Here is a 10,570-nt window from a genome sequence, read left to right as displayed (position 1 = left end):
CACTGCCCCAGACCATGACGGACACTCAACCTCCAAATCGATCCCACTCCAGAGTACAGGCCTCGGTGTGACGCTCATTCCTTCGACGATAAACGTGAGTCCGACCATCACCCCGGTGAGACAAAACCGTGACTCGTCAGTGAAGAGCACTTTTTGCCAGTCCTGTCTGGTTCAGCGAAGGTAGGTTTGTGCCAATAGGCGACGTTGTTGCCAGTGATGTCTGGTAAGGACCTGCCTTAAAACAGGCCTACAAGCCCTCAGTCCAGCCTCTCTCAGCCTATTGCAGACTGTCTGAGCACTGATGGAGGGATTGTGCATTCCTGGTGTAACTCGGGAAGTTATTGTTGCCATTCTGTACCTGTCCCACAAGTGTGATATTTGGATGTACCGATCCTGTGCATGTGTTGATAAACATGGTCTGCCACTGAGAGAATGATCAGCAGTCTTTCCTGTCCCCCCTGAAGTGCTCTCTTAGGTGTCTTAGTGCCTAAGTTTTTATAACTGTGAACTTAATTGTCTACCATCTGTAAACTTTTAGTGTCTTAACGACCGTTCCATAGACGCATGTTCATTCATTGTTTATGTTTTTTATGTAAGTGTATTTACTTAATTTATTTACATGTTTATAGTCAAAACAAATGAAAAAATATGCTGAGCTGTGCTGAAGCAGTAATCCAAAGTATTTAGATTACGTTACTGACCTTGAGTAATATAACGAAATACATTAAAAATTACATTTTAAAGCATGTATTCTGTAATCTGTGGTGGAATGCTTTTAAAAAGTAACCTTCCCCAACCAGCTAACCTTTAGTATTAGCATAGTTATAATAAAGGAATATTTCGGGTTCAATACAAGTTAAACTCAATCGACAGCATTTGTGGCATTACATTGATTACCATATAAATGTATTTTAACTTGTACCTCATTTTCTTTGAAAAAAAAAATAGTTTGATTCCCAGCTTGTGAGGTCTTTTCCCGATCCCATTCCCTCTCTTCTCCCCTGTCACCTCTTTTCTGTAATCTGTCTAATAAAGCAGAAAAATGGCTAAAAAAAAAATGGTATCAAAAGTATGGCCACAAGACGATGCTATGCATGTTATCATGATTTTAGTTTGATAAAATCGCTAACTAACCATTACTGTGTAGGGTTATGACTAATTTTACATGACAATGTAATGTCAACAAACCCTAAAATGACTGTAAAAATTTAAATTTAAACAACTTTACAGCTCAAATAATACACAGAAGAATGAATGCAAGTGCTTTTATAAAATGATAATCTTCACATTTTACCTTAAATCTTCCCCTTCCATTGTAAGTACCTCACTGTAACCCAGATTTTTGCTGTTTTTAAAGAAAAAAGACCAAATATTTTTTTGTGGTAATCAACATTATGACACAAATGCTCAAAGTGGGGGTTGGTACGAATAGCTGCATCGGAATCCATTGTTACTGTACAAAAGCTCACTCGAAATGAACATTTGAACTGAAAAAACAGGTTTGGTGTGTACAGGCCCTTAACTTGCATTATATATTCCTTTAATGCTTGCAAGCCCCACTAATTAAGGTGGTTAGGTTTAAATAATATTTTAGGGGTTTAAAGAAAGGGAAAGCAAAATAATGCTGGAATACAGTAAATGCACTGTGAAACAAATGTTTATAAAGTTCATTAAAAAAAAATAACTTGACTTCCTCTGTTGTATTTATGACAGTCTTAATTGTGTATTGTTTGTACATTTGCCTGATTGGCCAGCACAATTTACGTTTTCATATACAAAGTGAACATAAAGGGACAAATACATCATATTTCAGCTACTAAACAGCATGAAACAATCAAAATGCACAATTTATTGCTATAATAAAACAAATTTCTGGCTTATAAATCCAACAATGACATATAACAATACAATTTCTTGTTCATGTTGTCCATAAACTTTCTTGTTAAATGTCAACTGTCATTCCCAGATCAGGAGAGTCTTCAAATTCGATTTTAAAATCCGCTTCTGCTTCTTCAAACACAATCACCTGAAAAATAAAAAGAACAGAACTTGCGGAATTTGCCTTGATTTTCAAATTGTCTGAATTTTTGTTGATAATTTATGTTTTTATTTGTTATGTGCAATCCAAGGAAACAACTGTGGTGATGAAGCTCATATTCATTTAGATTCTACATAATATAACCTGGGTTCAGTACTTCAGTACTAAAAATTGCAAAAACACAGCCAAACACAACAGATGATCTAAGGCAGACAGATGCCACAGAAATGATCAAGAGAGAAACATTTCTCTAATCTAACTTGGTTTATTCCACTGTTGAGGAAGGGTCCTGGCAGAAACAGAGCTTGCTGTGGTCCAGCGTCCCAGTAACGTCCAATATTCTGTCCATTAATGAAGACTACACCTTTACTCCAGCCCTGGACACATTTACAATCAGTAAATTATGACTGCTGACAACATAAAAAAGGGAGTGATTTTTGATCTGTGATATATTTAACTCACTGGCAGCTTGATGTACGTGTCACTAGGATAACCATTCACGAATATCCTTCCCTGGAAAAAGCCTGGGAAACTTGGTTTGTTAGGGAGCGACTTCCAAGGTGCATTATACAAGCTGAAACAAATGTATTCGTCATTCTTAAAGGTACAGTTCACTGAAAATTACAATTCTGTCATCATTTATACACCCTTATGTTGTTCCAAACCCATATGACTTCCTTCCGTGTAACTCAGAAGGAGATGTTCGGCAGAATGTTAGCCTCAGTCACCATTTACTTTTATTTTTTAGGCACATTCTGCATAACATCATCTTTTATGTTCCACAGAAGAAAGTCATATGGGGTTTGAACAACATGAAGGCAAGTAAATTACATCAACCTTTATTTTGGGGTCAAATATCGTTATATGATTTTCTGTAAATCCTTATATAATTGCTGTCAAGTCCCCCCCCCCCTCACATTATTATGAAATGTTATACAAACCTGTCAATAAACTCTGAAGTCATATCCAGGCTATAGATGTTGAAGTCTCTAAGTGGTGTATTATTCAACAATATGTCCCCAACAATACCTGAAAACAGATTTTAAATGTGATGACGATAAATTGTTTGAGAGAGGTGATGACTTTTTTTGTCATTTAAAAACCCAAAGCATTGATGATCCACACACACGCACACACACACACACACACACATACACACAATTAACTTAACATTGATGTAAATTAATTATGTGGGTTGTTCCTGAAGACATGTTATTGTACCTTTGCGCTGGTTGTCCATGTCTTTACCATAATGTACGCGGCCGCAGTTTTCCACCAACAGACTCAAAGATCGTTTCCCCTACAGAAAATATTTACAATGAGAACACGAAGCAACCATGAATTATAGGCACATGATTTAAAATGATAATATATAAGGAAATATAATAATTGAATATAATAATTCCCTTATTTAATATTAATATAAGTAGCTTAAACAACAAAACATAATAAGATAAATCATTAAAAAGCAGATATTAGAGGTGCATCTAATTTACACCTATGTAAAAATGATATACCTTTCCATCAGGAGCTGCTAATTCTAAATTCCTTTGGTGAAAAATGCCAATGAAACTTTGGTTCACAAACACCTAAGCATAATAAAAATCCTCAGTGATTAAAATGAAATTAGAACAGCTGCATATTCATGCTCCGCAGTAGCTCTGACTGTTTATCAGCACTAACCAGGGCTCTGTCTTTTATGTTGTGTCCTGATTTTAAAGAGCCTCCACTGGTTATGGTAGTCTCATAGAGGGTGTATCCATAAGCCTGGCCATTACCGTTATTCACAGGAAGATTCTCCATATTAACAGGGATCTGGGATTTGAAAGGCTTGAGACAAAAGAATTGGATCATGATATGCTAGCTTTCCAACAAATCTTGTCTATAAAAAGCTCACTTTTCAGTTCACTTAAAGAAATGTACCATGCTATTACAGTTTTTTATTTTTTTATTTTACCATGATACTGTGGTAATACCATGTTTTTAGGACATGTACTGAGGAATACCATGGTATTCTTTGAATTACCTTGCTGTATACATACCATGGCAAATTAAAGGAATATTATGGGTTAAATAAGTTAAGCTCTATTGACAGGATTTGTTGCATAATGTTGATTACCACAAAAAAATCATTTTAGCTCAGAGGTTAGTGAGGCACTGACAATGGAAGTGAATGGGGCTAGTTTTTTGAGAGTTTAAAAGCAAAAATGTGAAGCTTATAGTATTATTAAGGCATTTACTTTAAATCTTAATTTAAAACTTGTGTATTATTTGAGCTGAAAAGTTGTTTAAATTGTTGTTTAGGGTTTGTTGACATTACATCGCCATGGCAACGAAGTTGTATAATTGTATATAACTTTACACAGAAAAGGTTAGTAAGTGATTTTATCACACTAAAATCATGTCAACGCAAATATTGTTTATGTCATGTGGCAAAACTTTGGAAACAGTGAGTATTTTAACATTTACGGAATGGCCCCTTTCACTTCCAATTGCTTCACTGAAATCCAGATTTTTGCCTTTTTCAAAGAGAAGTAAAATAGGTCGATATATATTTTTGTGGAAATCTGTATTATGCCACAAATGCTGTCGATTGAGCTTAACTTTTGTTTAAGTTGGTAATCATTCAGCATCATGGTAAATGTAAAATTAGAAAGTACCATGGTTACAAAAAACTACATATCCACCACAATGACCTCAAATAACAGACTATTTTCCCTGAGGAGTCTGTCTGAGTATTCTACATATTAAACTGCGATGAGCTTGTCGCCTCACCTCATGTGTGTATGGTAGAGCATCCCATAGTGAGAGGTGTTGAAACATAATGGCCGCCTCATATTCTTCTTTCCAGCGTAGTCCAGGCATCTCTGGCAGTGATTCGCCTGGAAAAACACGTAAAATCGGTTGATCATAATACATTTTTACAATAAAGTGTTACTTTTGACAGCTTAAAGACAACAATGAAATCAAAATTGACTCTACGCTCTTAAAGGGATAGTTCACCAAAAAATTAATATTCTCTCATCATTTCCTCACCTATATGCCATCCCAGATGGGTAGGACTTTTTTCTTCTGCAGAACACAAACTGAGATTTTAGAAGAATATCTCAGCTCTGTTGGTCCATACAATGCAAGTGAATGGTAACCAGACCTTTAAAGCTTCAAAAAAAGGCCACATAAAAGTAATCCATAAGACTTCAGAATTTAAATCGATATCTTCAAAGCAATGTGATGAGTGTGGGTGAGAAACAGATATTTGAGTTCTTTTTTTCTATAAATCTCCACTTTCACTTTCACATTCTTTCACCTTTTGAAAGTAATTCTTCTAGAAAGATATTCTTCTAAAAACATTTGTTTGTGTTCTGCAGAAGAAAGAAAGTAATACACATCTGAGATTGCATAAACGAAATTATATGATGAGAGAATTAAAATTTTTAGATCAACTGTCCCTTTAACAAATGTGCACAATTCATTAGTGAACAGTATTCTAAAGAACTGTATATATATATATATATATATATATATATATATATATATAATCTTTTATCAAAATATAATGCTTTTCTTGTCTGCTGATGTCACCAAGGCCATGTGGATAAAATAATATTAACAATTAATAACAGCACACTTCTCAGGATTCAATCAAACCCTGATTGATGCTGAATAAAAAATATTTATTTGCACTGAATATTCAGTTTTACTGAATATTTAAAAGATCATGAACGTTAAATGCATTGCAAGTGCATTCATATTGTATTAACAGTAAGAAGTGCTTTAACTAAATTGATTTTAATAAAGGGGTCACGAACGGTTAAAACTGCTGAGGAGATCTCTGAGAAGGTGGAATTTTGGTGTGTAATCTCCTGCCTCTGACAGAGGAGCATCATAATCTGTGAGAAAGCAGAGTTTCATGCAGGCAGAGAGAAAGAAAGACAAAATGGCTTGGGTTATACATTATGAAAAATACAAAAAATATGTTATGCTGCTTTTTCAATATGTTAGCCTCAGTCACTATTGACTCATCTATTCATCTATTTTATCTCCATACACTGAATGTGAATGGTGACTGATGTTGTCATTCTGCCTAGCACCTTCTTTTATGCTTCATGGAGGAAAGAAGGTAATACGAGTTTGGAGCAACATGGAGTGTGGTTGTGTAAAAAATAACAGTATTTAAATTTTTTGGGTGAACAAGCCTTTAACAAGCTTGTACCATAACCATCTACAGGTTTGTTAGTGTCACATTGTGGCCATATTGTCTAGTACAACACCACAGACCTAAAATTGAGATTGAAATGAGAGTATCAAGCTCAAACCATAGCTTGTGACAAGAGCCTTGTAAGAGGGGTTGGCCATTGCCCCATTCATGAAGCCAAAGTTTGTCCCTCCGTGGAACATGTACAGATTAATGGACATCCCTCGCCTCAGTATCTCTCTCACCACAGCAAACAGATCTGTCATCAAAGAAAGATATTTACATCAATGCTTTAGCCCTATGAGCAATTCAGATTATTAAATGCATCAAGGATTACTTACAGTAAATACCTTTTGTTAATGAGTTATCTTCTTTATGTCTCTAAATTTTAAAATCAGGTGCCAAATGATCATCTTGAATAAGCATCTTACCCTCAGCAGGGAAACTATGGTGTAAACCACCCCAGCCATCACAGTGCCCCGTCCAGAGTTCCATCACCAGCACAGGACTGTTGGGCTTTTAAACACACATTTAACCCTTAAATGCATGGGTGTTTCAGCAAACAATTTTACATACTCTGGTCTTTAGCGGTTTCTGGTATCTATCACAAATGGATCTACAAAATAACCAGATAGTGTCAAATTTTCAAAACATTTTCAAGACAATTAGAAAATAATAGAATAGAATATTTTCCTGATATATTTTGACATTTTATTTTTCATATATCAAAGAGACGATGCAACCAATATAGAATAAGATTCATTACTTCCACACAGACATTTCATGAGACACAACTGGCTGTCAAATAATGAGCTACACATAACACATAATCTACATATAAGCTACAAATATATGTTTTTTTAGGCACTTTTCTGTTTTTAAGCCAAATCATTCTGTTCATGTGTTATAATTGCAATAGCTTACTTCCACGTTACTTCTTCATCAAATAGCAGTCAAATGTAAATCAAGTCTCTCACTGACACATCAGTGCCGCCTTGAGTAAGAAATAGCATGCATAATATGTATGTGTACTCAGGGACTAAATACGAAATGTTTTTAATTTCGGGTCCCGTTTTCGGTTACGTTCTGCAAAAAAGTTTGTTTGTTTTAGTTTTTTGTTCCTTGAACCATTTTTTCCCCTGTATGTACATGTATATGGAATACTGATAATTCACCACTGTCACACATAACATCAACGTTATAAAGTATTTATTTGTATGAATATAGTTCTAATTTCTCTTTTAATGAACAATGAAACATATACCATGTGATAGTAAATATAAATAAATATGAAATAATCATAAAAACATGATTAATGGAAGCGCGAAAAAAAAAAGCAATCAACAATATTACATATCTCAGGTCTTTAATGACCCTATAGACTTTTGGTAGGCTGTTACACATTTTTGCAATTTGTCATTTTTTTTGTTACACTATTCAGAAGAGAAAGGTTGAGGAATATTAAAGTGTGGGCATAACTCCAAAAAATGGATGATGTACAGGGGGTGGAATAAGGTCCCGGGTCACTTAACACCCGAGGCATGCATTAAAGGGTTAAAGTAATTTCAAAACTTTTCAAAAATCCATGAAAAGGACTTTTCTTTCTTCCAAACAGCTGACATCAATATATTTACCTGCACTGTTTCCAGATATTTTATGTCATCATAATTCATTTTCTGTAGATTTAGAGCTCTTAAAGCTGTGATAGAGAGAAGACAGCAAACTTTTTTAATTGTCATATTATAAACATTAGACATAACTTGTCATGTTTGACATTTACAGTTGCATTACAATGTTTGCACCTCCTTTGATTCCACCATCTTTTAGGCCTTCATGGTTGTCCGATGTTAAGAGAAGTTCGCTGATGCCCCGTTCCTGGAGAGCCTGACAGGAACAACAAGACCTTAATGACGCAATGTAATTAATTAAATAAATAAAACTTCCTGTTTTAAAGCAAATTAGATATTTTTTAAATATCTAATTTTTAAATATATATATATAAAAAGAGAAATTAAATAAAAACATTTAAAAAATCGTATTTGCTTTGCTTTCCTTTTTTTTCTACTTAGCAAAGCATAGCGACAGAGGAGGAATTGGATTGGGACATGACACAGCCTGAACACGAACTGGAGTTTCCAAATGCATACCTCTTTGAGCAATGACATGTAATTGCCATCTCTTGCATGTGATCCATATTTGTTCTCCACTTGAACAGCAATGATAGGTCCACCTTTCTTAAACTGAAAACAAATATGTCAAAGATTACTCAAGACATTTTTAAAACACTGAATGCTCTTCATGTTTCAAGAAATCTTACCTGAAAAGGCACTACTTTTGGAATGAGCTTGTTGTAGTAGCCGTTTAAAGCCGCTATAAACTCTGGATAAGTGGTCCTTAACATCATCTCTCTATCCCGCAAAAGCCAGCTGTAGAAAGGGTGATTTATTTGGACTGGTTAAAATAGAAGTCTGCTTTACATGCCAAATCTTTCCAGATCTTGCAGCCCAGGGCCACCTCCCCTGGTTGTCAATGGCCCCTGGGCATTGGCACAGTCCGTATGCTTGCATATGCTATGAATAAAGCGGCAACACCGACCAAATACATGAAGCATTTAACACATTTAACAAAATCACCTGGGCAATCCTCCGAGGTCAAGATCAGAGCCTATGTATGGTCCTGGCCGTAAAATTACCCAGAGTCCCACCTCTGCGGCCAAGTGAAGGAAAGCTCTGTGAATTTAATGGGCAAAAGAATGAGAAATGTCTCTAATACAGTAAAATCTAAATTATCGTAATGGAGTTAAACAGATAATTAGAACATCACTATCAGTTCATTATTATGCCATAACAAATCATTTGTGTATCAAAATGTGTATCAGTTTAGAACAAAATGCCTTTTAGAGAAAGCCTCAAACTGTTTGAAATAATTTTTTCAGTGATATTTGTCTTATCATAGGATTAAAGCTTTTAAGCTGGATGTAGGGTTTGTGTTGTTATGGAGAGCTTCTCTACTTTAATGTTGTATTCCCAGTGGTGTGCCGAGCCCTGATAATGATCAGGACCAGGATGAAACAAAAACGAGCAAAGTCCCTCCTGACAACCGCAAACCGGCAGTACTGTCAGGGGACCGGCAACAGGAGCTCTCTGAGATGTTTATCTATCTAAGTAAAAATCGAACAAGGCATGAAACAGGTTAAACAGATGTGAATAAATATGTGAATCACATAGTGTTGTTCTCACATGTGAGAATTAGGAAAATGAAGCGGGAGGAATTCTTACTCTACATCAAGGTCTCCTTGAAAACGGAATTCTCCTTTCTCAGGCTGATGAAGAGACCATGGTACATCCCTGCAAGATAAACAAAGTGTGATCATTACCCACTATGACCATTTCCTGATACTATTTGATTGTGATTCCTAATTTCAAACCTACACAGTAAGAGTGTTGAAACCACAGGCTTTCATCTTCACCATCCGATCCTTCCAGTAAGCCCTGGGCACACGGAAGTAGTGTAGAGAGCCCCCCAGAATGCGAAACTGCTCACCTCCCAGGGTGAACTGAGAAGAGTTCACTCGCAGCCCCACAGTCCGATTTATCCTAATCTTCCCCGACTGAGCTCTGGATGCATAGCAAGGTACACACCATAAAGCATGAAAACAGAACATAAATAACTAAATTATATACCATATTTTTATATTGTTATTTTAGTAATAAATAAATGGATAAGTAAATGAATAAATGTGTACATATTCCATTTTTATTTGTATAAACAAATTAATAAATAGGATGCACATTATACTTTTATAATATAATTAATATAATACATTTTATATTGTTATTTTAGTGATAAATTAAATATACAACAGATATTGTATTGTTTTAATTTACATAATATATTTTTATATTCTTATTTTAGTCTTCTCTTACTTATTTTAGTAAATAAATAAATACATTTATTTACGTTGTAATACACTTTTGCATTTCTTTCTTTGCAAATGAGAATGTCTGAGAATAAAATTCTATGTTGAGATGAAATGTATTAAATGTGCACCTAATTTCTCATACAAATGCATGTAAGAAATATTAAGAATGTATCGTTATTGAAGAATAGTACAAAACTGTGTCTTACCCGAAGTGTCTGTAAATAATAAAACACGCGAGACTCAACAGCAGAATAGCATAACGCCTCTTATGATTGTTCCTTACACTGAAAACAACCATATTTTATTTTAAAGCTACACAATGTATTGACAAATATAAATACAATTTAAAATAAAAAGCCCTCCAGGAGGATCCGGTAGAGGGGAGTGACATTTGTGTTGCAAGTTTCTTAGAAAC

The 10,570-nt window shown here is 34.9% G+C and overlaps 1 protein-coding gene across 1 annotated transcript; it reads right to left on the bottom strand.

Annotated features, from left to right (window-relative positions):
- Window positions 1-1,796: 1,796 nt before the first annotated feature.
- LOC127636605 (beta-galactosidase-1-like protein 2) lies at window positions 1,797-10,543 on the bottom strand. Its single transcript, XM_052117245.1, has 19 exons — window positions 10,362-10,543; window positions 9,665-9,850; window positions 9,512-9,580; window positions 8,867-8,962; window positions 8,551-8,659; window positions 8,381-8,473; window positions 8,036-8,117; window positions 7,868-7,932; window positions 6,665-6,749; window positions 6,355-6,492; window positions 5,848-5,928; window positions 4,814-4,920; window positions 3,722-3,868; window positions 3,556-3,627; window positions 3,260-3,338; window positions 2,980-3,067; window positions 2,501-2,612; window positions 2,299-2,415; window positions 1,797-2,026 (listed from the first exon to the last, which is right to left on the bottom strand). The coding sequence occupies exons 1-19, from the start codon at window positions 10,451-10,453 to the stop codon at window positions 1,943-1,945; spliced, it is 1,902 nt and encodes a 633-aa protein (XP_051973205.1). The 5' UTR covers window positions 10,454-10,543; the 3' UTR covers window positions 1,797-1,942.
- Between the last annotated feature and the right edge of the window lie 27 nt (window positions 10,544-10,570).

This window comes from Xyrauchen texanus, chromosome 44, assembly GCF_025860055.1.
Source record: "Xyrauchen texanus isolate HMW12.3.18 chromosome 44, RBS_HiC_50CHRs, whole genome shotgun sequence".
In the NCBI taxonomy this organism is placed as follows: domain Eukaryota; kingdom Metazoa; phylum Chordata; class Actinopteri; order Cypriniformes; family Catostomidae; genus Xyrauchen; species Xyrauchen texanus.
This window is presented reverse-complemented; position numbering and strand designations above follow the sequence as displayed.